The sequence below is a fragment of the Furipterus horrens genome, unplaced genomic scaffold, assembly GCF_987537825.1.
Source record: "Furipterus horrens unplaced genomic scaffold, mFurHor1.1.pri manual_scaffold_3, whole genome shotgun sequence".
Taxonomy (NCBI): Eukaryota; Metazoa; Chordata; class Mammalia; order Chiroptera; family Furipteridae; genus Furipterus; species Furipterus horrens.
Window position 1 is genome coordinate 142,186,217 of NW_028327173.1, and position 24,295 is coordinate 142,210,511.

Consider the following 24,295-nt stretch of genomic DNA (forward strand, 5'->3'; position numbering starts at 1 on the left):
GCATAAATAGGTGGAACAACAAATCAATGTTTCTCTCTTTCTCTCCCTCTCTCTAAAAATCAATAAATATTTAAAAATATATTAAAAAATAATATAATGTATGAATTAATTTATATTTTAAGCTCCTAAATTCATCAAAAGACAAAATATATTTAGTGAAGAAATTTCCTTAAGTTTCTATATTTAATCTAAGAGAACTTTTTAGAATCAAAAAGCGGTGATCATTATTTTCTTATCAAATTATTTAAACCCAGTATCTATATATGTCTCAAGTTTTTCAAATCATGCAATATTTTTAGTTATATAGCCCAAAAATTACCTTGAAGTTATTTTCCTTTGGTTTTCTCCTCATTATTATATTGAAAGTTTCATACACATCTTCTGCTCCATTTTGTATAGTGTTGGTCATATCTTGTTGATACTGGTTTGGATCCAAAAACACTCTAAATGTCCTTGACTCTCCTCTAAGATTGGGTCGAGGTTCAGGTCCTGAACATTTTGAAAGTGTTTGTTAAACAAAATATATACTTTTCAAATATCAAAGTAAGTTAGCAGTATTATTTTTCTGGAAGTAATGAGTAAACTGTCCAGACTTAACTCCAGTCATTCCCCTGACGAGAATGGTTTCCATTCATCCATTTCAAATTCTAAAAAGCGGAAAATATTTTCTTTCTCTAAATTCTTACTGTTTCCTCCCAGAATAGTGATGTAACATTTATGATGCGATGCCAGGAATTCCAATGGTTTCTATATGACTTCAACTAAAATTGAAGCCTCAAAAGTCAAAGAACTTTACTTTTGTCCATCACTTACAGCTATTGTTCTTAGCTGGTCAATCTTTTGAGCTTCCGCGTTCCATACCTAATATCACTAGTATGAAAGGAAATTTCATATACTAATGGCTGAAAGCTCAAGGGGTCTTCTTTTTGCCTTACATCTCCAACCCTGGTCCTATTATGAGGCCTTATGTTTTTTTCTAAGTATCCGCCATTCCCTTCTCCTACTTCTCTTTTATTCTAGTGATAAAAATGGCCTAATTGTCAGTAGTTTAGCAATGGTGCAATCTTGAAATCACAGGTAATAGCAACTAATTTAAGTTCCATGAGAAGTTTAGTAAACAAATTATAAAATGAGCACTGGACATGGATGCAGTTTTAACTTATTAGTATTACCAAAAAAGTCAGGACAACATAAAAGTTTCAAAGGACAATTAGCGATAAGCCTAAGAACTCAAATTGCTGACTAACTGTGTAAGGTGACGTTTCTAGATGGGGTAATGCTGGCACCCCACGCAGGATAATTTTTTCTACAAGATAGTTCTGTTTACATGTTTAGCATCCCTGGTCCACAACCAGCAAACAGTGGTAGTTAACCCTCCCCTATCCCTACACCAGTCATTTGACAATGTAAATACCACCACACATTTCAAGCTTTAGGGCAGTGCTTTACTCAGTTGAGAACCATTCCTATAAAAGGATAAAATCAACAAAACTTAAGAAGAAAAATTTTGGCAATTATATCACTGAACAACTATAAGAGACTTTCAGAGGTTTTGTAAAATCAATATTGTAAAGCATTATAAAAGGAAGTTTTAAATAAAGATAATTTCAAAAGATTCTAACCTTTCTAGTATCTAACACAGAAGTTTAGAAATCCTGTTCTTTCTTTCTAAAACTGAATGGTAGGTACTCTCCACATATTTTATATATACTCCTTTGTGTCAACTTAGTATATAAAAAAAAAAACTAAAAATAGCACCTAAGATGCAAAAATAATAAAAGGCAAAGAAATTTATCATTAGGTACACTCTTTCAAAAACACAGATCACCATACCGTCTTCAATGACACGTCCTTTATCATCCAGCATGCCCTGGATTTCGCAGCCTCTGACATAAACCAGGCCAACCTGCTCAATAAAAGGTCTTCTCCGGTCAAACTTGGTACCATATGGTTTTGTGGGACGCACAGTAATTAGAAAGCATACATCGTGCTTACGAAGGCCTGGTAAAACATAAAGACATTTTCACTTATCAGAATGCCATTGTTTTTAGTCTTTTGTTGGCAAACTTTCATCCTCTTATCTTAGGAATAGAGATATAAAAAAAATTTAAGGTATCAGAGATGGTCAATGATTACATTTGCATTGTAATATAATCATTCATGGGCTTTCCTATAACCTCTATTACTAAGTGTTTGATAGTAATAATTAAAATGAAAGTTTCTTTATATTAAAATTTGAAATTTTTATGCCATGAATATATTACTAAATAAGTCGTCCAAGTCAGGCTACAGCTCCAAAATTGGATGCTTGTCTTCATTCTTATTTTAACATTCTTAATAAGTAACCAAAAATATGGTTGATGTATGATCCATCTATATCATATTTAGCAGGTTTCTAACATCAGTTTAAACTATCCATCAGTCATTCCAACAACACAGTCTAAGCGTATTTCACTAAAAAAAGGTCAACTCGAAAATAATTCATCAAGGCACAATAGTACTGTTTACAGATACTATCTCGAGAAGGCTGAATATATATAGTTCCAGTTGGCAAATACTGAAAATTTTTATAAGTGAATGTCAAGAAATAGGAGACATGCCAAAGTCCATGGCTTTCTCAGCTCTCTGACCAAATAATAAATTTAACTGGATTCCCTGTTCTATTAAAAGTAGACAATGGAAGACAAGAAACATAAAATTAGATCACAAAGCATATAATGTCATACCACTTAATCTTTATTTCTTTTCTGATTTAGTTTTGTTAGCCAGTGTATGACATACATGCAAATTTAAACAGTCTGTGTGCTCGTAACCTTGGTAGCAAGACACACAATTAAATCAAATCAGCAATGTGAGTATGCAGGTAACAGTGTTAGCACCATTCTGTTTTTTTTCAATATGGAGTGGAGTTCGAGTGTGCTAGAAATAATAACTCTTGATACATAATAATGACTTTATTTCTCAACAGATTCTACGCAAAGGAGAAGCAGCAGCATGAGAACTAAGGGGAACTGTTTTATTATGACCTGTACTGCCTTTATGACTTCTGATCTGCATGACTCATTAAAACTTCTAAGTCTCAGAACCGAACAAGTGGCCCTGAGAAGTAGTTTAGTCCCTACCAATGTCGATTTTTGGCACCACTGAGGGATGAGTGCCTGTTCCCTCCTAAAGCAGATCACTTTACCTTGGGACATTAAAAATTCCTGTATTACAAAGAACTCAACTGCCTCTCTCCTTTCAACCATCTATAATAGTTTATTTTGGAATGTGCCTTTTGGAGCAGAATCTGGCATTTCAATTTCCTTAATTTAAATGAGGTATGGAGAAGATAAGGGCCTGAATTTCACACCTTCTTGCAGGGACAAGAAGAATATTTTATAGTATCTAGCTTAAACTCTTCAAAGCTATTTTTACGTATGTATGTAAGTATGTATGTATGTATGTATGCATGTATGTATTATCTTCACCCAAGGACATTTTTTCATTGCTTTTAGAGAGGGGAAGGGAGAAACATCAATACGAGAGAGATACATCAATTGGTTGCCTCCCGTACATGCCCACACTGGGTATCATATGTGTCCCAATCCAGACTGGGGGTAGGATCAAACCTGCAACGTAGGCATGTGCCCTAACTGGGAATCAAACACACAACCTTTTGGTTACAGGACGACGCTCCAACCAAGCCACGCCGACCAGAGCAAGAGCTGTTCTGTTTTTACAAGATAATATTCATTACTGTTTATACAACCTCCATCACATTATTTTATTTTATTTTATTTTATTTTTTTAAGTATATTTTATTGATTATATTGTTACAATCCATCACATTTTTTGCCTCAATCTACTTCTACTTGGTTATTCTATTTGTGATCAATAGTGGCTCTAAATTTTGGCTCTGGCCTCCCATAAAACACTTTTCTCCCCAACAATCCTCAAAACATGAATTGCTTCTCCCACAATACCCTATTGTTCTCTATCCTGCCCATCAAAGTCACTCATTCTATTTTTCATTCTACCAGAGGCCTATGTTTAAAAGACAAAAGAGCTCCTGCTCATCTCCCTAAAGACTGATGTCCTTCTGATAGAAATGTGCAAAGTAAGGGGTTTAGATAAACAGCCTTTTTTCCTTAACACAGTAATGCAGACTGACATGTCATCTGTCATCTATAAATTTCTGTGAAGGACCTTTCTGTATTTTTTAAGTTTATTTCCAATATTACATCTATGGGTAGCCAGTAAGTTATTTCAGTTTTATTACTTACCATGTAAAACAGTGTTTATTTTAATACCTCGTTAAGCTCTAAGGGTTAACAAATATAAGACCTTCTCAAGCAACTTAATGCTTTTCTCAAGATTCAGAAATAATAAAGGTACATGTTATTCTAGATGTGTAATGCATCAGACTGGACCTCTTTTGAAGGAATCTGGAGCCACAAAATATGTTACAAACTATAGCCACTACAGTGGCCATTTGTTAAAACATATGGCCAGCTTCGCTGCAGCATTCCTTCAGAATTATGTGATAAATATATCATATAGTCCCTGTCATTATAAACAGCTACACTGAGAGCAATAATTTCTGAAAACTGAACCACCAAGGGACTATCCCTTTCCTTCTGGCATGTTAAGAAGGTGAAGGGAGATAAAACCTACTAGCTACTATTTCTCACAACAAGGCAGCAAGCGCTCTCACAGACAGCTGGGAGGAAAATTTTAAAGTGCCAATTAAAACTCAGCACACGTGCCACTTCTGACACAGGCTTTAGCAGTGTTTTAACTCTCTTTGACTTAGTAACTCAAAACATATGTGCCCCTAAGTAACATTAATTGGGGAACTCCCATCCCTTACCTATTGCCTGGTAAAAAATATAAAAAATAATTCATTTAATTTTCTGCAACTATTATTTACCTTTGAGTACATAGGATTTCACTGATTCTCTGACTTCCTCCCTTTGGTGAAAATAAATTATTATTATTTCTTTTTGAGTTGTTTTGCTAGATCCCCCTATAATTTCTTTTGAGTTTGTCTAATTTTGATTTTATATCTTTATTTCCATAAATGGCATGCATCCCTATTCTCTTCGCTTTGGTTGCTTTTATCTTTTAAAAATACCAATTTTCCTTACTTGCTCTGCTGTGTGTTCCCCTTTCTTTAATGAACACTAATATTTTTACTTTTTACATCGATCCTACAAGTTCATAAACATTACCTTACTAAATTTAAGATTTAAAACATTTTCAGCTCTGCTAACTGCAATTTTCAAAACACTTTGATATGAATGCCATCTTATGCTTTTATTAAAGTAGTAAGGCATTTAATCATTCTTATATGATCCCTGGTATTTTTTTATTTTTCTTTTTTCTTCTTGGTTTTTCAATACAGTTGTCCCCAATCCCTGGTATTTTTTACTAACAGTATTTAGAAAGACAATTGCCATTCTTTAAATCAAAATTTAAGGATAAAACTTAAAGAGTTTAAAAGGGTAACATTTAGTAAAAGTGCTCTGCTAATTCTCTGAGTGAAAGTCTACACAATAAACTAAAAATTTAAAAGGTAACCATTTTTTGAAATGCAAAATTACCTTCCCATTCGTCTTTGATGTGATCCCTGACGTTCAGGTTGATGGTAACATCCGCGCGAACTCGGGTTGGCCAGTTTTCACCTATGTTGGGCTTGGCAACCTCAACCACAGTGAAGGCCACAATGGGCTGAGCCATTCGCGCCCAGCCCCCGAACACTACGCCGCCATACTCAGACTGCCTGAAAACCAAAGACGTGGCTGATTACTACAACAAAATATAACGTTTGGACAGGTAAAACTGGTAAGAATACACGTTTGGTTAGTATTTAAGCCCTAACGTTAGTAACTCTTATTTCTACATTTGAAAAAAACCTAAGTCTCAATTTATAGGAAGTACATATGGTAGGGCAAAACAGGCAAATGTCCAGAAAAGAAAGGGAAACAGGAACATCCCCACATCCTCAGATAAAAAGGTTATCTCTATGTCTGTAAAAGCTGAGCCATTTTGTCAAAGACTGAAACAATCCAGCACATCTAGTTCTATTTTATATTATCCTTTTCCCTTCTTCATCAAAATAGTCTCAACTGTTTAATTTTACCTATGTACTATAAGTATTTTGATAAGCTGTTTCAAAAACATTTTAGGACAAGCTAGAATTAAAAAAATTAAAAACAAGCAAATGATAATATCTATGCAAATGCCTTCTTTAGGGTATAATATTTAAGTCATTTAAAAGATGCTACCATGGACTGGGGAGACAAAAAATTAAGCCAGTTGTAATAACGAGACCCACTAACATCCAAACACTCATCCTTTCTTCTTATACTAGCCTAAATATTACTCTAATTTTAACATTAAATAGTATATTTGGGAAATCTGTAATATAAAAATTGTAGCAACACTCCAATATTTGAAAGTACTGCCAAAAATGACACAGCTTACAAAGATAACTACATCCTAAGTAAAGGCTTTGTGTCATAACACAAAATTGTAGGACTTCATAACATCGAACAGTAAAACTAATTAAAAATAAAAATTTTGCAATCCAATGACTTGGTTCACACTGGGACAATTTTTAAAAGGCATTACCCTGTGTCTAAACCCTTTGTAATAACTTTTTATCACTGCTGTCATATTTTACGACTTTACTACAGTATAGTTTACATACCATAAAATTCATTCACTGTAAATGTATAATTCAGTAATTTTTATTAATTTACAGAATTAGGCAGCCATCACCATAACCCAATTTTAGAACATTTCCATCATACTTAAAAAAGAATTCCTCTTGTCCAACTGCACTCAATCCCTGTTCCCACCTCTAGACAAGTACTTATCAGCATTAAAAAGTACAGATTTTGGCGTTTCATAGGCACGTCCTCTCTTCTGCTCAGTAGATTCATCAGTCTGAAACCCTGATCATTAGAAAAATGCCTCTACTACTTTTCTACCTTCAAAACACATGGAACAGAAAGAAGCCCTGCCCCTTTTTAGATCTCACTGTTTTTAAACTTTGATCATGGGCAATTGCAATTAAAAATATAGAAAAATTTAGTATCAGAACTTGACTACAAAAAGTGACATTATCTTCCCCCAAGCAGAAAATATGTTTAAAAAAATCCCTTATTAACAGACCATAAAACTGTGTCACTGCTTTAGTTGGCATTTAAAATATAAGTAAATGCTATCTGATGAACTAACTACTAGTTAATAAATCTCTACTTTGCAAAATGGACAAAATTAGGTCCAGAATCTGAGCATATAAATATAACGTAACCATAAATTCTAAGGCAGCTTTCTGATGAAGCGCTCCCCCGGGTTGCAAACAATGGGCAATGACTTCAGCAAAGCTGTGGGCAGGGATGATCAGCCAGTGGGAATACAGATTTCCCAGTGCTGGCCTGCCTACTGACTCAACCGATTATTAAGTCAAAAATACTTTATTTGGTGTTTTATAGTCTCACCCAAAATAACTATTCACATAAAATTAATTAAAAAATAGAACTGTGTAGGAAATAAAATATGAAAGGAAAAAAATAGATCATAATCACTGTGTCTATGTAGCTCTGTAATTAGTAAGGAGAGAAGCCTGGAAAGTACCTGAATCAGTTCACATTCAAAATGTGTTACACTTTTCATACAGAATACAGTATAATTGTATATATATGCGTGGTATGACTGTAATGAAACAAAAATACATTTTACAGAATTATTTTACTTGTTTAGTCACTTGTGATATACAGCCTATCTCCAACTTGATACTTAGAATGAAATAGTGACCAAAGGCATTTACACAGTAAGTCGCATCTATAAAGTAAAACTAACCTTCACAAATATATTACAGAGCTGCCTACAATAATCAGAATGAAAGTTTTTTTCTTAGCTAAAGGAATTATCTAAAGAAATGAGCGAGCAGGTGGGGAGCTGAGTTCAACCAGATGAATTCCCCAAATAACAAGACCTACTTAACTGGCGCTAAAAGTAAATGCTGATGAGTTAGTCTCTTCAAGGAAACTGACGGATGAAGGACCAGGGAAGACTTCCCAGTGTTCCACTCAGAGCAGTGTTCAGAAGTGCCCCTCACCTCCTGCCAGGTTCCTCAGACAGGCTGAGACCAGTGTGACAGTCACAGAGCGGTTGGGGCAGCGGAATGCTCCTTTATCGTAAGCTTCTCAGGGACCGCAGCTGCGCTGCCCTTGCACAGGCTGCTGGCTAGCCCCTTCCCTCTCCTCTTTCCTCTTCCACTACTGCCCACCCTAGTCCTCTCTCGATTTCTCCCCCTGCCCCAAGAGCAATGCTTTATCTTTCCTAATCCCCACTACCACCCCCAAATATGCAGATTTTATATTTTAGTACTTTTGATTTATTCTAATTTACACTGAAGAATTTCTCAAAGAGTAAATATCTCATATTTTGGAGGGCATCTTATGCTGGGTATATTATTTCTAAATACACTTATGAGCTTTCTGACCGAAGTATGTCTGTTACTGTTTGCATCTCTTCATTGCAAGGGGAACCGATTTACTAACCATGGCTTCATTCTGCTGACACTATCCTCAATGTCCTGTCTGATTTCGTAAGTTGATTCTAAGCGGAAGAGATTAAAGTTCCTTAGGAGGTAATCATGAAGAGTCAAAAATTGCAAATTCAACTTGGGAAGAGCAAGACAACCTGAAAAAAAAAATAACAACCATATATGAATTATTTTTTTAATTAGACATCTGTCCTTTATATAAAAAAGGCATCGCAAATTTGGTTAGAATCTAATTTAATGATGTCTAAAATACAGCACATTTAATAAGGTCTTATTCCTATTTCTACACATAAGTGAAACCAAGTTAACAAATGCTATATATTCAGAATTTAGAATAGAAGATGAATTTCATTAAAACATGTAAACAGTACTTCTATAAAGCATCTGAAGATGTTTTAATACAGTCTCAAGTAGTTCAAAAACTCTTCCTTTTCCACCTAACTTACACTTGGCAAATCTCAAAATAAATAATGCCACCATAAAATTAGTCTGACAAAATTACCAAGAAAACTGTAAATCTATCTCCAATGACTACTACTGTGCTCTTTTCAGCCTTTGCCTTTTTACTAGACTTTAAGGGTAAGGCCTTGACTGTACTGTATTTTGTTCCTTAAGTTACTTCCCTTTTCTGGCTGTATTAATAAATAATATTCTTTCCATTATCCTCACTTGATAGTACTTCTTTTGGATAATAAGTGACCAAACACTCAGCAGCAAAGCCAAAATATATTTTACTGGCATATCATATTCTTTTCATCACCCCTATCTATACTTACCAAAGCAGTAACATACCTAAAAGCAAGGAACATTAATGTATAAAAATTTCACAATGTTTATGTTAGTAAACTCTGAGTTAAAATCTAATTCAATTGCTTTCAGGTTAGAGGCTGAGAGAGAGCATCTCCTTCAATAGCATATTTTTATTAAGAAAAAAAAAGACGATTAAAATGTCAACATTTTACAATGCTCACTGAATTAACAAATCTAGCTGTTAAGCAGCAACAGCTACTAATATGACAAAAAGAGACAACCAGATATTATGTGCCTCCTGATGGGAAAAAAAAAAAAAGCACCACTAGCAAGAATCCTGCCATAAAGAAAGAGAGCCCTGGCTGCTGTGGCTCAGTGGATTGAGCGTTGGCCTGCGAGCCAAGTGTCGCTGGTTCGATTCCCAGTCAGGGCACATGACTAGGTTGCACGTCAGGCCCCCAGTTGGCGGCATGAGTGAGAGGCAACCACACAGTGATGTTTCTCTCCCTCTCTTTCTCCTTTTCCCTCTCTAAAAATAAACAAATAAATAAATTATAAAAAAAAAAAAAAAAAAAAAGAGGACCTCAGCCTGATTGAGCGTCTTCATCCAGCTGCCAATTTGCAAGAAAAACCCAAACAAATGAAGAAAAAGGGCAGAGGGGCACGCTCACAATCATTTAGAAAAGTCTAGACTATGAGAAACTATACAGATCAAATACTGCAGGTTCTTCTATGGAAAGGAAGGGATAGAGGGGGTACCTATAAAGTAAAAGACCTTTTTAAAATGCACAAGACTGACTGTTGAGTCTAGGGATACACAATGGGGTGATAAAACTATTTTTAAAATACAAGGTAATGATGGCTATGAAAGCCAAGAAATAAATGGTCACATTCAGGTAGAAGGATGGTAGAAGGATGGGGCGGTGACCAGGAGGGTGCACGTGGGAGGGTTCTGAGAGAGCAGACAGGCGGTTACCAGGGTTTCATGGTATTTGCCTTAGGGTAATTAGTAAAGCTCTATATTTATATCATGTGGCTTCTCTATTTGTGTTTATTTATAATAAAAAGGTTTTAAAAGGCAAAGTTTCACCAAGGTTTTCTTTATAATTCTTATATTGTATTTTTTATATCTATCCCAATTTTACTTAGTTTCATTCCTTGGGATCTACAAGCAGCTTGCAAATCATGCAGTAACAGCTTGATCGTTGCCTATTTCACAGCATCAAACATTGGGCTACACAGCATGGTGCCATCCATGGTCAATGATGAAAAATGCAAGATGTAGCCAAGTCTCTGAAAACAGCTGTATTATAGTCCAGCCACTTGGTAACTAATATTGTTCTGAAATACTTTCATTCTATGGAAAGTGTAAAGACAAATTCTGAGAAGTATTCCTTTTCACTTAAATTCATTAACCATGGGAATGAAAGAAAATACTTTATATTAAGCAAAATACATTTTAAACTGAGACCACTATCACTGAATAGTATCAAAAGCTAGATATAAGACTGTTTACATTTTTAAGGACACATAAGTTTTTTATTAAAAAGACAAATATTCCTAAATGTTATGTGCCTTTTAGGGACTGATTAGTCAGAATTAGATGTCATACATATGCGGTCATAAATGCTTTTAGTATGAACAATTAGAAAGTGAGAAAATAATGCATTAACCATTGTCAGAACATTAAAAAATGTGAAGATTGTCTATTCTGAAATCCAGTACAATTTTAGTATACTGGGTTTATTACAATTATGGCTCAGGATATGTCTCTGAAGTAACAGTTTTGCTTTTGAATAAATGTACCATTACTTACACTGGTGATATCTTTAAAATAGCCACATTTCTTCTAATACTGTTATTCAAAATACGTACTCAAATTTTTTGAAATATGCCTTCAAAGTGCGTTCGAATGCACTTTGGCACACAATCAAGTGTAGTGAATTCTCATCCTTCGAGATGAGTGAAAGCTTTTAGAAACAATCTGTTAAAATAGGTAGGTGAACAAACTAGCAAATACCAGTTTGAATCAAAACTAAGAGTATGACAATGGCTTTGACTCTATAGCAAAAAGAGCCTGTGAAAAAGGCTTTGAAAAGTAAAGCACCACCTACCAAAGCCTATTATGGTGACAGAATGAGAAGCTACACTTCCTGTATTAGGTCTCCTTACAACACAATTTCATTGCTCTATGGTCATATTTCTCTCTCACACACACACACACACACACACGCATGATTAAATTTAATAAAAATCATAATAAGCACTCAAAATACTAGTTTCTAGTTTCTGAAAGTTGAACTTGAGAGTATCATAAAATTATCCTAATGCATATAGTACACAGGAGTATTTTCAGTTACATATGAATTCTAAACTAAGTTTCGTGATACACTTGGATCCTGGAATTCTTTATCATACCTTCTCCTGAATAGTACTCAGTTGGGACAATATTTTCATCCCATATGATTTTCTCAGTCGGATACAAAGGCATTTGGTTCAATTGCTGAATCTGAGAAATTCGACGTTCATGACGAGATACCTAAAAGAACAGGTTTAGGCAGAAAGTTAGAAGCATCTTTTTTAAATCAAAATAATTAATGGAGAAATTCACCAAAAGTATGAAATAAGATCTTTCATGTCTTACAGTTACTGTAGCACTTAACAAGAAATTTTACTTCCTTTTTCCATTTTCCCCCCCATAAATTAAAGATGAAGAAGTGCCAGTTGTGGTGGTCTTTGAAATCACAGAGATGTTGAGTCTAACTCTCAGTACCTGTGCTTATGAGCTTTGTAAAAGCCGGGAAAATTACTTCAACCTCTCTGATCGTAGTTCCCTTTTCCAGTGAGAAAGATAAATGTCAGTCACTTCTCAGGTTTCTTATGAAAATGAAATGGAATACTGTAAAATAGTGTTAAAATGCCTGGCACATGCCAAGATTTTAACAACTATAGCACTTAGCATTGACTTATTTAAGAAAAAAATGGGAACCCTAAGTCCTAGGTTATAGTTTTCACTCTTGTACTAACTTGCTAAACAATCCGGGACAGTTTATTAATAAGCTGGCCTCGGTCTAATTTACAATATGAGAGAGCTGGACTTCATGTTCTCTGTGAAACCTTCCATTGTTAATATTAGAGGGATTTATCTAAAATACTGAAATAAGTTTGTTGCCTAAATAACACATGCTAAAATAATGATATATTTGAAAAATGTGTCACATTCTCTTCAGTAGAGATAGTATTATTTTAGGAAAAAAGGTAGTGGATATCATCTAAATAATATGCTTATTTCAAGTTTTTTTAAAGGTTATTATTATTATTATTTTATCCTCACCCAAGGACATGCTGATTTTAGAGTGACGGGAAGGGAGGGAAAGATGGAAGGAGAAAAACATCTATGTGAGAGGGAAACATTGATCGGTCGCCTCCCGTAAGTGCACCAACTAGGGACCCAACCTGCAACCCAGGAATGTGCCCTGCCTGGGGATCAAACCGGCGACCTTTCAGTTTACAGGATGATACACCAACCAACCGAGCCACACTGGCCAGGGCCATATTTCAACTTTTTATTCATAATTTAGAATTTTAGAAGAATCCAAAGCCTAAGGAAATCCTTTAGTAGAAGGATAAATGTAAGGTAATGCTGGACCACTATAAATTTCAAAAATTGTGTTCTTTTGGTATAATAATTTATATTTTAAGGATTTATTGTTAATCTTCAAAACCTGAGTTACTAGAGAAGATTTTACATTGTTAGGAAATAGAACAAGAAATTTTTAGAAAGCACTTGTAGTCAGAGACAATAAAAATGATTTGTAGGACAGAAGGCAGATTGTGACCTAGGACACATATTTCATGCAAGTAAATATATTGATAAAGAATTTTTTATACATGAAAAACCGTTCCCAAGGAATTCTCTCTAAATGGCATTTACACACCTGTCACCAGGCTTAAAACACCTGCTACAAAGAGTTTCCTATTATTACCACCAAAACTAGCATATCATCTTTCTTTCTATAGTAGAAGATTATATTTCATATCCTACTATTAGGTTGGAATATAAGCCACAAAACGGTGTGCCCATAATTGTTCCACATGTGTAAAAAAATGTATACATATATCCATAGTGCAGGGTTTGTATAGGTATAAAAAAAAAATCTGAAACATATGAAAAAAATTCAGCCTTCTGGCAGTCAGGAAATAAAAAATTAAAACAAGCTATTATTTTTTTTACCCTTGACAGTGGCAAAAATTGGAATGACTCATAACATCCAATGTTGTTAAGAGCTTAAGGAGACATAGTTTAATATATTGTTGGTGAGAACATACACTTTTTGGAGGATAATATGGATGCAGCTTTCATCTTTTAAATAAGCACAGAGTTGTGTACAAGGAATGCATCATTATTTCTAATAATAAACACTGTAAACAACCTAAATTTTCATAGTAGGAGAATGGTTAAATATTCATCCATTTTATGAAATATTTTACTGAAGTTAAAAATAACATATATCCCTTCCCCTCAATTTTCCTATGAACCTAAAAGTATATTAAAAAAATAAAATTTCACAGTAAAAGTATTCATTTTAGAGTTAAAGCCATCATTTCCCAAATGATTGAGGAATCCCTTAGAATTCTTCAACCACTAAGTTAGTGATAACTTTATTTCCAAACATGCCTGAATTTTTTAGTGATAAAGATATGGCTTAATAGTCAAGGTACTATATTTAAACGATAGTGTGATCGTAACCTCTTAACAGCAGGAACGGTGTCATCTCTCTATGTATCCCCAGTGCCTGACACAGAAGTTGCTCATACATGTTTGCTTGGAATAAATTCATGTACAAAGCAGTTTAAGAGGTAAAAGATTTGAGAAAAGAAATCCAAAAGATGAGAAAAGAAACTAGAAAAACCGGTTTTCAAAGAGGAAATTATTTATTCAATATTTAGTCCAAAAAACAATCTGTACCAATCTCCATTTTTAAGAATGCTGCAAATAGGTAGGAAAAACCACATGGAAAATTTGAAGAACTTTAATAGCACTTACCAGCAATTCTAGAAGAAATTCTTTATCAAAAGTTGTGTCTTCAGTTTTAGGAAGAGTTGGTAACAAGCAGAGGTATGATGCCACCTGGTGGAGTGTATTTGAACTGCAGAATAGAGAATATTCAAATCAGAGTATTTTATTCTTAACACCTTATTTTACTTCACTTCTGAAACATGTAATTTTATATTGCTTAAAGTTTTACATATCAAATATAATCCTATGTCATGAGTAGCAAATATAAAATATCAGCAATGAAAGTTAAACCCCTAATACAAGGTTCTCAAAGTATCTTCTGAAAAACCTCTCATGGTCTCTGAGAGCCTTTCAGGGAGTCTGCAAGGACAACCCCTTTTTATAGTAATACTACGACATTGCTTTGTCCACTGTCTTTACATACACAGTGACAGTGCAAGAGCAATGCTGGGTGACACTGCTGGCACAGATCAAGGCAGTGCAGTACTATAAGTAGTCATCGCCTTCTTCAGGCCACATGTAGTTTTTAAAAAACCCACAAAAACCCAGTTTTAAGAATATCCTTGGTAAAGAAATGATTAAACTTGGACAATTAGTATCTGTTTTTAAAAAATTCTGTGTGACAGAATGGAAAGTGAACATTTTGTATACAATGTTTACTTGAACAACAACTGACAACTGATGGTTATTCAGACTTGAGTAAATGGCATTAAAAAAAATTAAACAAAATAAACCTGTATCTTAAAAAAAAAAAAAACTTCCAACTGAAAAACTGGAATTTCGGAAAACTTGCATTTGCCACTATAAGCTTAACAGCTTTCTACTACTTAAGTACAGTTTAATCACACCCCCCCCCCCAAATTCCCTCACTCTATCCCAGTCCCTAGTAACCACTAACTTTTAATCTCTGTAACTGTGCTTTTTCCAGAAGGTCCAGTAAGAGGAATCATATATTATGCAGCCTGGTTGCTCTCACTAGCATAATGCATTTGAGATACACCCATGCTGTTCTATCTTTTCATTGCTAAGTAATACTATTGGTTCCTTTTTTATTGCTCAATAATATTCCATTATAGGGATATGTCACAGTATGCTTATTCATTCTCCAGTTAAAGCATATTTGTGTATTCCAGTTTTTGACATCTGTAAATAAAGCCATCATATACATTTCTGTACAGATTTTTGTGTGAATGCCAATTTTCATTTTTCTCAGAATGCCTGTGAGAACACTAGAGCATACAATAAGTGCATGCTTAATTTTAAAAGAAACAAGACATTGTCAAATTTTCCCAAAAGTGTCACTACCATTCCGAATTCCTATCAGGAATGTATGATTTCATTTATATGTGGAATCTTAAAACAAAAACAAAAACTCGCAGATACAAAGAACAGATCGATGGTTCCCAGGGGGTGATGGGGAGTCAAAAGAGACCAACTTCCAGTTATACGGGTCATGGGGATGTACTGTAGAGCATGGTGATACAGGTCACAATACTGTATCACACATTTGAAAGTTAAGAGAATAAATGTTTGAAGTTCTGTCACAAGAAAAAATATATTCTAAAACAATGCATGGTGACAGATGCTAGACTTATTTTGATGATCATTTCAAAATACATACAAATATCAAATCATTATGTTGTATACTTGAAACTAATATTTAATGTTGAATGTCAATTATACTTCAATTAAAAATTTTTTTTAAATGTTAGGGTTCAGAAGCAGACTATCTATATGCCACTTACTTGCTGTGTGACTGAGACAAATTACTTAACTACTCCGTGCCTCAGCTACTTTTAATGTAAGATGATACCTACTCCCCTCAAATGAATGTTTTCAGAATTAAGTTTTTTACATACTTAACAGAGTGCCTACCATATAGTAAATAAATATGCTATTATTACTATTTAAAAAATATATATCAGCAGATAGCTAAGTGACAGAGAATATTACTAATTTCATAAATTTTAAACATGGAAAAATTTTCCTAAGACACACCTCTAATATTATATACAGTAGTTTCCACCCTTTATCCATGGGGGATAATGTTTCAAGATCCCCACTGGCTATCTGAAACCTCAAATAGTACCAAACCCTGTTTATACTGTGGTTTTTCCTACAGACGTACATTCTGACCTTACTAAATTCGACTCCACTAGAAATGTGGCAGCAGCTTCTTCATCAGCAAATGCAGCCTCTCCAGTAATTTTTAAATTTCAATCCAAACCTGTATCTGAATGTGTATAACTGTGCCTTACTTGCAATAAAGTCCCTGGCATCACTTGTTTCAGGGATCTCTTGCTAAAGTCTCTGTATAGGCCCAATGCTTTCTGGTACAACAATCGTAAGACATTTCTGTTCATGTCTTTCACCCCCAAATTTATCATATGTGCTGCTGAAGTGAGCACTCTTCCACCCATAAATTGAATGCCTTTTCCATCCTAACTAAGCATTTCTCATGCACTGTGGCCATAACTCTTGCAGTTTGTGATGCAATAGCAAAACTAGAACAAACTTCTTTTTCCTTCTTCAGTTTCAAGATTCACAGTTTCAAGGTTGAATATTCATTCTCACCATAGATCTTAGCAACCGTAGCAAACACTTCCTTATTAAACCAAGGAGGCGCTTCACGGTTTCTCTTTGGCACCTAAATTGCCAGCATCCATACTCTTGTATTTGGGGGTCATTATTAAGTAAAATAAGAACTGCTTAAACACAACACTGCAATACTGTAACAGTTAATCTGGTTACCAAGGTGGCAACTAAGTGACTAATGGGTGGTTAGTGCATATAGCACAGATATGCTGGACAAAGGGATGATTCATGTACCGGGCAGAATGGAGCAGGAGAGTGTGCAATTTAAAACCCATGAATTGTTTACATCTGAAATTTTCCAATTAATATTTTTGGAGCAGACAACCACATATGACTGACACCGCGAAAAGCAAAACCGTGGATAAGGGGGGAACTAGTGTATGATGAACATTTTCTGGTTTCTGTTGGATGTTTTTTATGAATGATGGGATACCAGCTTTATGTTCGATTCTAAGAAAGATTTAAAATCCAGGAAAACTGTATGTTATGAAAAATATAAATTTTACCAAAAAAGAAAGAGAAGATGGATAATTATATTTAACACTAGTTCTAGTTGTCAATAAATAGGGTGACATGTAATACTTCCTAAAGTAATGCAAAAATGATTAAAAGAAAAACATTAGAATTCATTTTTCCTTTCATGTTGCCTTACCTAAGAGGTCCAAAATACTTGACCAAGGACTCCCGAGTATCTACTTCTGCCACGTTTGAGAGGGCGAAATCATAGAGTTCAGGGAAATGTGCAAAAGCAGCTCTCTAGAAAAAAGAAAAATATTAATGTATACCTATTACTACAATCAACTTCAATTTATATATGTTATTATGACAATGTTTTTAAAAATATTAATACACTTCTCTTTTTTATATGCTTTTCATATGTGACCTCTGCCTTATTGAGCCAGAAGCATTAAATATAATGGGGGAAAAAAACAAGAATTGCTCTAGCAGGAATGTAAAAAAAAAGTCAATGTTCAGTTTTTCATTTCTAAACTTATACTCTGAATATACAGGAAAGCCAGCTTTATTGATGTGAAGGGAGAAAACAAAACACTTCATTATCAAGAACTGGCCTAATAAAACTAAAAGGAAGTTTTAGTTTCCAAGGAAACTTCCCATTAAAGAGACAGCTTGAGGGAGAAGCCAAAAGCACAATGTGCCCTGTCCCGCCTTATGCTGAACTCCGGAGAGGGCCTCTCAGGGCACCAACCCCAACCAACATGGAGTAAGGTGCAAGAAAACTGGAAGAGTGGCATTATGTGATTTGATAGGAGAATGTGAGATAACATCCCTAGTCTTCCTGAATGCCCATGGGGCACAGAGAAGATCCAAAAGTTCTCAGGTACCCCACACACTGTAGCACACAGAAGGCTGCCAAAGTTACGGGTGAGCCTGCCATAGGATGGCTACTGACAACACCAAAATGACCATGCAACCCAAACCTGAAGAGTGAGCTAAGCTAGGAAATGAACATGAGTCAGCTCTCAGGAGGGCTCTAGCACTATCAAGAACAAAGTTGGGGCCTCCTCATCAGGGAGAGAGCCAAGCTCCTTGTGAGCAATCGTCATGCCTTGCCTGTGCCAGGAGAACAGACCACGTGCCAGACCGGCTACGGTCATTTCAAGCACAGAGGCAGGACAAAAACAATAATGATCTGAGAAAAGCAAGAAAAGACGTCTGAGCTAGGACAGGGTGAAGATTGTTCCTCTTGCAAACCATGAGACTATCTTAGTGCCTCCAGTTACCCAGATGCCATTTAAGACAGAGTAGAATTGATTATGAAAGGAAGTTGAACTTACAGTAAATTTGAGTGAGTCTTTACTCAAAAATGATTTTTTAGGACAGAAAGAACTGAATTACTTTACATTGACAAATAAAAGCTTCTTTCTGCCACTAGAGGAAATGGAGCTCAAGAAGAAGATGAGATCAGTAATAGAACACAAAGGCACTTTTTCTCATCTGAGCTGTATTGGTAAATTTCATTACCTGTGTTTACAAAATGTTTATACTATTTGGTCATATGTTGACATATCCTCTTTCATAAAACTTATGTTTAAATGCACTAAATTGGCCCAGTCACTAACATTTCTGAATATAAAATATCAGTAGTGTATACTGATTCTCAGGATGAGGCCATTTTTTTCATGAACTCAAAATTCAAGATGAAAACAGTAGTAAATGAATACCTTTTCTATTTGTACTATACAAATCCTAAATTATTCATGATCTGACCTTACGGAGCAGAAGCATTGGCTGTAATGCACTTCAATTACCTGCAGAGAAGTAATTCTGTCGTAGTGGATGGTAGTCATCTCATTCTCTGTCAGAGCATTTCCAGTCTGGTCATTAATCTCAAAACCAGTATAGAACTTAAGCATGTCCAAAAGCTGAAAGGAAATATTTAAATTAATAAACTGTGTGAACATGAAAGCAAGAAAGCATGAACAAACATTATTTATTTAAAATAATAAACAAGTAGATTTACCTTCTCAAAGGTTCTGAAAAACTTTGTAATGTAAACAGCACAAAAAACATTTCAGAACATATTCAAATGTAGTTTTATATATGTGGGAACAGGTATGCATGTGCCTGTGAATAAATCAAGTCTATTTCACTCACATAGCCTACTTACACAGAGAAGAATTTAAACTCCAATCCCAATAATAAAGAGACATTAAGGATTTAATCAAATGAAGCCAATCATTTTAATGAAAAAGAAAAAAATTATCTACGTCACTGCAAATTTATACAACTGTACCACTAGAGGGAACTACCGAGCACTTTAACTTACGCCACTTAGGACTTTAGAATTCATGGTTGGAGATACTCTCCTCTGCGTGCTGCTTTCATGGGGGAAAATCTACAAGGTGGGGAAAGCTAAATAATCTATTCCTCTCATCAGTCTCCACGGCCATCAAGGCCTTTCTCTAGCTCAGTGCCTGCTGCTGTTGGCGACCTGCTTTCCCCTGTGGTGGCAGCATCGACAGAGTTCACTGGCTGCCTTCACCCCAAATCTTTATCATTCTTAATGCTAATCTATGGCATATCAGATATTAGAATTTTAATATATTTTAATATGAGTCAAATCACTGGGATTTAATAAGAGAAAAAAAAAAAAAGGAATGCTCAGACACAAGATAAAAGAAGTCTCATTGGGTTGGCCAAAAAGTTTTAGTATTTTTCCATATGATGAGATGGCTCCAGTAGTGCGCTCAGTTTAGTTGTCTTTAATTTCATTCAAAACAATTTTGTTAGACGGTATTGTGACAGCTGTCATATGAGCGTGCATTAAAAAAAACTTACCAAAATTGGTGAATTTTTATGCACCTATTTTAATATTGAAGATGGAAGAAAATGTGCAACACTTTTGGTGTAATATGCTTTATTATTTCAAAAAAAAAGGTAAACACGCAACTGAAACACAAAAAAAGATTTGTGCAATATAAAAGTGGTTTGCAAAGTTTCTTAGTACTACCGACATTTTGGACAAATAACTCTTTGCTGTGGGGCTGTCTTATGCATTGGAAGATGTTTAGCAGTTACCCCTGGACTCTACCCACTAGAAGACAAAAGCGGGAGATGGCCGAAATACTGAAAATATTCAAATCAATCAAGTTATTGGTGAAAATGAAAAAATGTATCTTTTATTTTACAAAAAAACTAAATGGACTTTTTTGCCAACCCAATATAATACCTAAACACATAAAAATTGTATCTCTAACTATGACCTCATTGAAAGGCAAGTGTCAGAAGTTTGTTAGAAGACTTTTCTTCTGGATGACATTACAGGAAATGCAAAACCCTAATACTTGATCTTCCTATGCAAGTTAGTATACACTTCCACACTATCAACTGCCTGTCACCTTCTCATGGAAAGACAGCCAGGATATTAGGGCATGATTTGCTTGAAATTAATGCTGATCATCTTTTACACTCTACAGTGGTCATGTGGGCTACATCACAGATAATTTAGTAAAATCATAATAAACTTATATATGATTAACAAAAGGTTTTATCAGTACTAGAAGCCACCTATACAAGAATGTATTCATTTTGTTGTTGTTTTTTAAAGATTTTATTTCTTTACTTCTAGAGAGGGGGATAGTGAAGGGGAAAGAGAGGGAGAGAAACATCAATGTGAAAGAGAAACATCAATAGGTTGTCCTTCACACCAACCAGGGGCCTGACCCAAAATCCAGGCACGTGCCCTGATTGGGAATCGAACTGACGACCTTTGGCTTTGCGGGATGAAGCCCAACCAACTAAGCCACACCAGCCAGGGTAAAAACGCATTCATTTTGTACATTAATACTTGATTTTACTTACAAATGAACAATTAAGAATTTTCATTATTCAATTCAATATAAAGCAAAATTACTTTGTGTCATGCCCTGGTACCCTCAGTTACAAGGCAAAGCAAAGATCAATTTAGAAATAAGAAAAGTAAGTATGTTCAGATACATAAAGGTTCACCTGGGAAAAGAGATGGCCATCTTCTTCCCTATGAACAAGATTGGAAAGGGAACAGTGAACCAAAAGGTGGCTGTCATCCAGGATGGTATTAAACCAGCGCCTTGTGGGGAGTAGGGCCTAGAAAAAGAAACACCACAGCAATAATTCTGCAGGTTCTCTGCAGCCAGAGGTGAAAATTCCTGATATTTAACTTAGAAGTGTTAATCACATCCCAAGTACCCTCCAGTCTCCCAAAGACACCGTGCTCAAAGCCAAGGTCCACATTGTAAATAAACTCAGTGTTATTACTTCTCAAAAAATACAGCACTGAAAAACATCTCAGACAAGTCTCAGCCAGTGGTTTTTAAACAAAACCCTAATGAAATCCCAATATATACTGTGTATAGGTTTAAAAATGGAGCTGCTTTGAGAAAAGAGGGAGTAAGGAATCCTGAGTGGAGACTCCTTTTTCGTCTTCCACTTCCCCTGCCCCACTATGGCAGTCAGCAAGGCAATACAGTGGAACTGCGACAGTCAGTTTGAAAACCACTGATTTAATCAAACACCCTCGTTTTACAGGTGACGTTTTTGAGATCCTCAGTGGTTATACATTAGTTACTGGCAGAACTAGAATTTGAATGAAGGTCTCATAAATGACTACTAGTCCAACACTCTAACAACCCTCATGTCAAGAAACTACCCCACCTTTCCAGACAAAGGATTTTCTTTCAATTTCCTTCATTAAAGAGGGAAAGGAAAGGAAATAAATTCTATCTGAACTATATCAACTCTGCACCTGAACTTTCCATCAAAATCTTTTACCTAATAGTAGGAAATCTTTTAATAACCTTAATTTAAAAATTGTCAATAGCAGCTATATCTTTCTTCAACAACAATATTAGGCACATTTTAAAAAGTGAGATTATTAAAGAGATGGCTATAAACCCATCATTATTTAAAACTCTAGGAAGGGGTATTAAAATGTGTCGGAAAATAAACTGCCATTGCTGTATTCATGTTTAACAACTATACTGCGGACCATTTTCCCTGCAAAGAGCAGTCATCTGAAAACTTCAAGGGTCAGTTACTTTTGACCTTCTTCTCCGAGACACCTTGAAATAAATGCAAAGACCAGTTTGAGGTGATAAAAAAATATTTCACATATAGTCATAAGCTTAATCTTAGCCTTCTTAAAATGATTACATAACAGAAAAGGAACTGTGCACGTCTTACCTCTAGATCAATCATAAGTTCAATGAATCTTTCACAGTAATGAACTTTGTCCATAGTGACAGGCTCTACACATAACAGAAAAAACATATTAGAATTTTCTCACTTAGATTATTCTGTGGCACTCTGTTTTAAATTGGCAGTTATTTAAACAAGATCACTTGTCTCCTGTTCATCAGAATTGAAATGATCAGAGTAAGGACCTCTCATAGATTTCACAAAAAGGCAGGCTTTCCCCTTAAATCTAGCTCTACAAATATAAGAAAATGAAAACTTTGATCAGGAAGATTATAAAAAGAAGATTAGCAAAAACTTTTTCATATTGATTTTTAAAAATCTGTACTAAATGATTAGACTTTTAAAAATCCTGAGATACAAAAACTAGAAAGGCAGCTTTATATCAGTTCTTGCCACACTCTTCATATTGTCTTTGCATACTAAGCTTCTGGAACTTCCTTATATGCATATACATACATATATGTGTACACGTACACATACAAAGATACCTAAGAATGCATAAAAAATGGGTGGAAAAGAGATACACCAAACTAATTAAAAGGATACTTTTAATGACTTTTTTCTACTGTGCACGTATTCCTTTTGACATTAAAATGTCAATGACATGCAGAGCAATAAAATATTTTTGAAATCACTATTTTATACTATTCATGAGCAATAATGTAGTGTTTTAAAAAACACTTACATTTTTGTTTGTAAATAATTACAACCGCATGACATTATGTACTTTCAGAGTACAAGCCCCCCACCCGCCCCAACCATGCCAGGAAATGGTCTACCATTTTACCAGTTAAAACCATCCAGCTAAGGTTGTTTCAATCAAAAAGGAGATAATTTTGGCCCTTACTGCTTCTTAGTCCAAGGACTCCCAAGCTACAATTAATGCAGCACTTGCTAGACCTGTAGAACGCACCCTACAAATGCTTCCATAAATGCACTTATTAAATTTATGTCTGGTATACAGGAAAATGGGAGGCTTTATATGAGGAAAAAATGTGAATACTTCTGTGACTGATATATGGAAATGTTAACTGGAACTTTCCACGTCCATAACCCAGACCCTAAAATTACATAACCATAGAATTCCATAGCCAGAAAAGACCTTAGAGAATATCTATGTTAGTTCTCCATTTTCCAGGTGAGAAACAAACTGAGGGCCGGAGAAAATGACTTGATAAAAATGTAGAACAAAGTAATGGCTGGACAGAACTGGAACCCAGGTTTTCTGTGATATAGTCTAGATTACACAACTGTTGAAACTAAAGAATTTAAAGGAGCAACTTTTAAATTAAACTCATTCAAACCAGTCCTCTGTTGCTATCTTTTGTTCTTGTTACTGACAAGGAAAAATATTTTTGCCTAATATTTAAAAATGTAAGCAAACTGTGTATTCAGTATTTTTATTTATAGGTTGAAAAAGTCACTGCCAATGGTTTGTTTAAAGTTTGAATATGATGCTTGGCACTCAGCTTCTGAGCTCTGGCAGAAAAATGGCAACAGTTATTAGTTTAATGGTTGTTAAAATTACTGGAGGCCCTATGCTGTTGACAGTTGATTACCAAACCTTTCTAAATGACCACAGATAAACATTCCATATTTAGAGACATCAATTTTTTATGACTTAATTATTACATATATTAGTAGTTCTAAGCACTCATTATTACTAACTGCTG

At 34.9% G+C, this 24,295-nt stretch overlaps 1 protein-coding gene across 1 annotated transcript in view; it reads right to left on the minus strand.

The window, feature by feature from the left end:
• Positions 1-24,295, minus strand: part of AQR (aquarius intron-binding spliceosomal factor) — an 88,290-nt gene that overhangs the window by 39,240 nt on the left and 24,755 nt on the right. The window contains exons 10-19 of the mRNA XM_090270383.1: positions 22,608-22,672; positions 21,396-21,512; positions 19,196-19,309; positions 17,578-17,681; positions 14,358-14,460; positions 11,729-11,849; positions 8,556-8,697; positions 5,586-5,764; positions 1,834-2,001; positions 320-489 (exon numbers count right to left, since the gene is read on the minus strand). Of these exons, the coding sequence (XP_090126509.1) occupies positions 320-489; positions 1,834-2,001; positions 5,586-5,764; positions 8,556-8,697; positions 11,729-11,849; positions 14,358-14,460; positions 17,578-17,681; positions 19,196-19,309; positions 21,396-21,512; positions 22,608-22,672 (1,283 nt within the window). The remainder of the gene's footprint in view (positions 1-319; positions 490-1,833; positions 2,002-5,585; positions 5,765-8,555; positions 8,698-11,728; positions 11,850-14,357; positions 14,461-17,577; positions 17,682-19,195; positions 19,310-21,395; positions 21,513-22,607; positions 22,673-24,295) is intronic.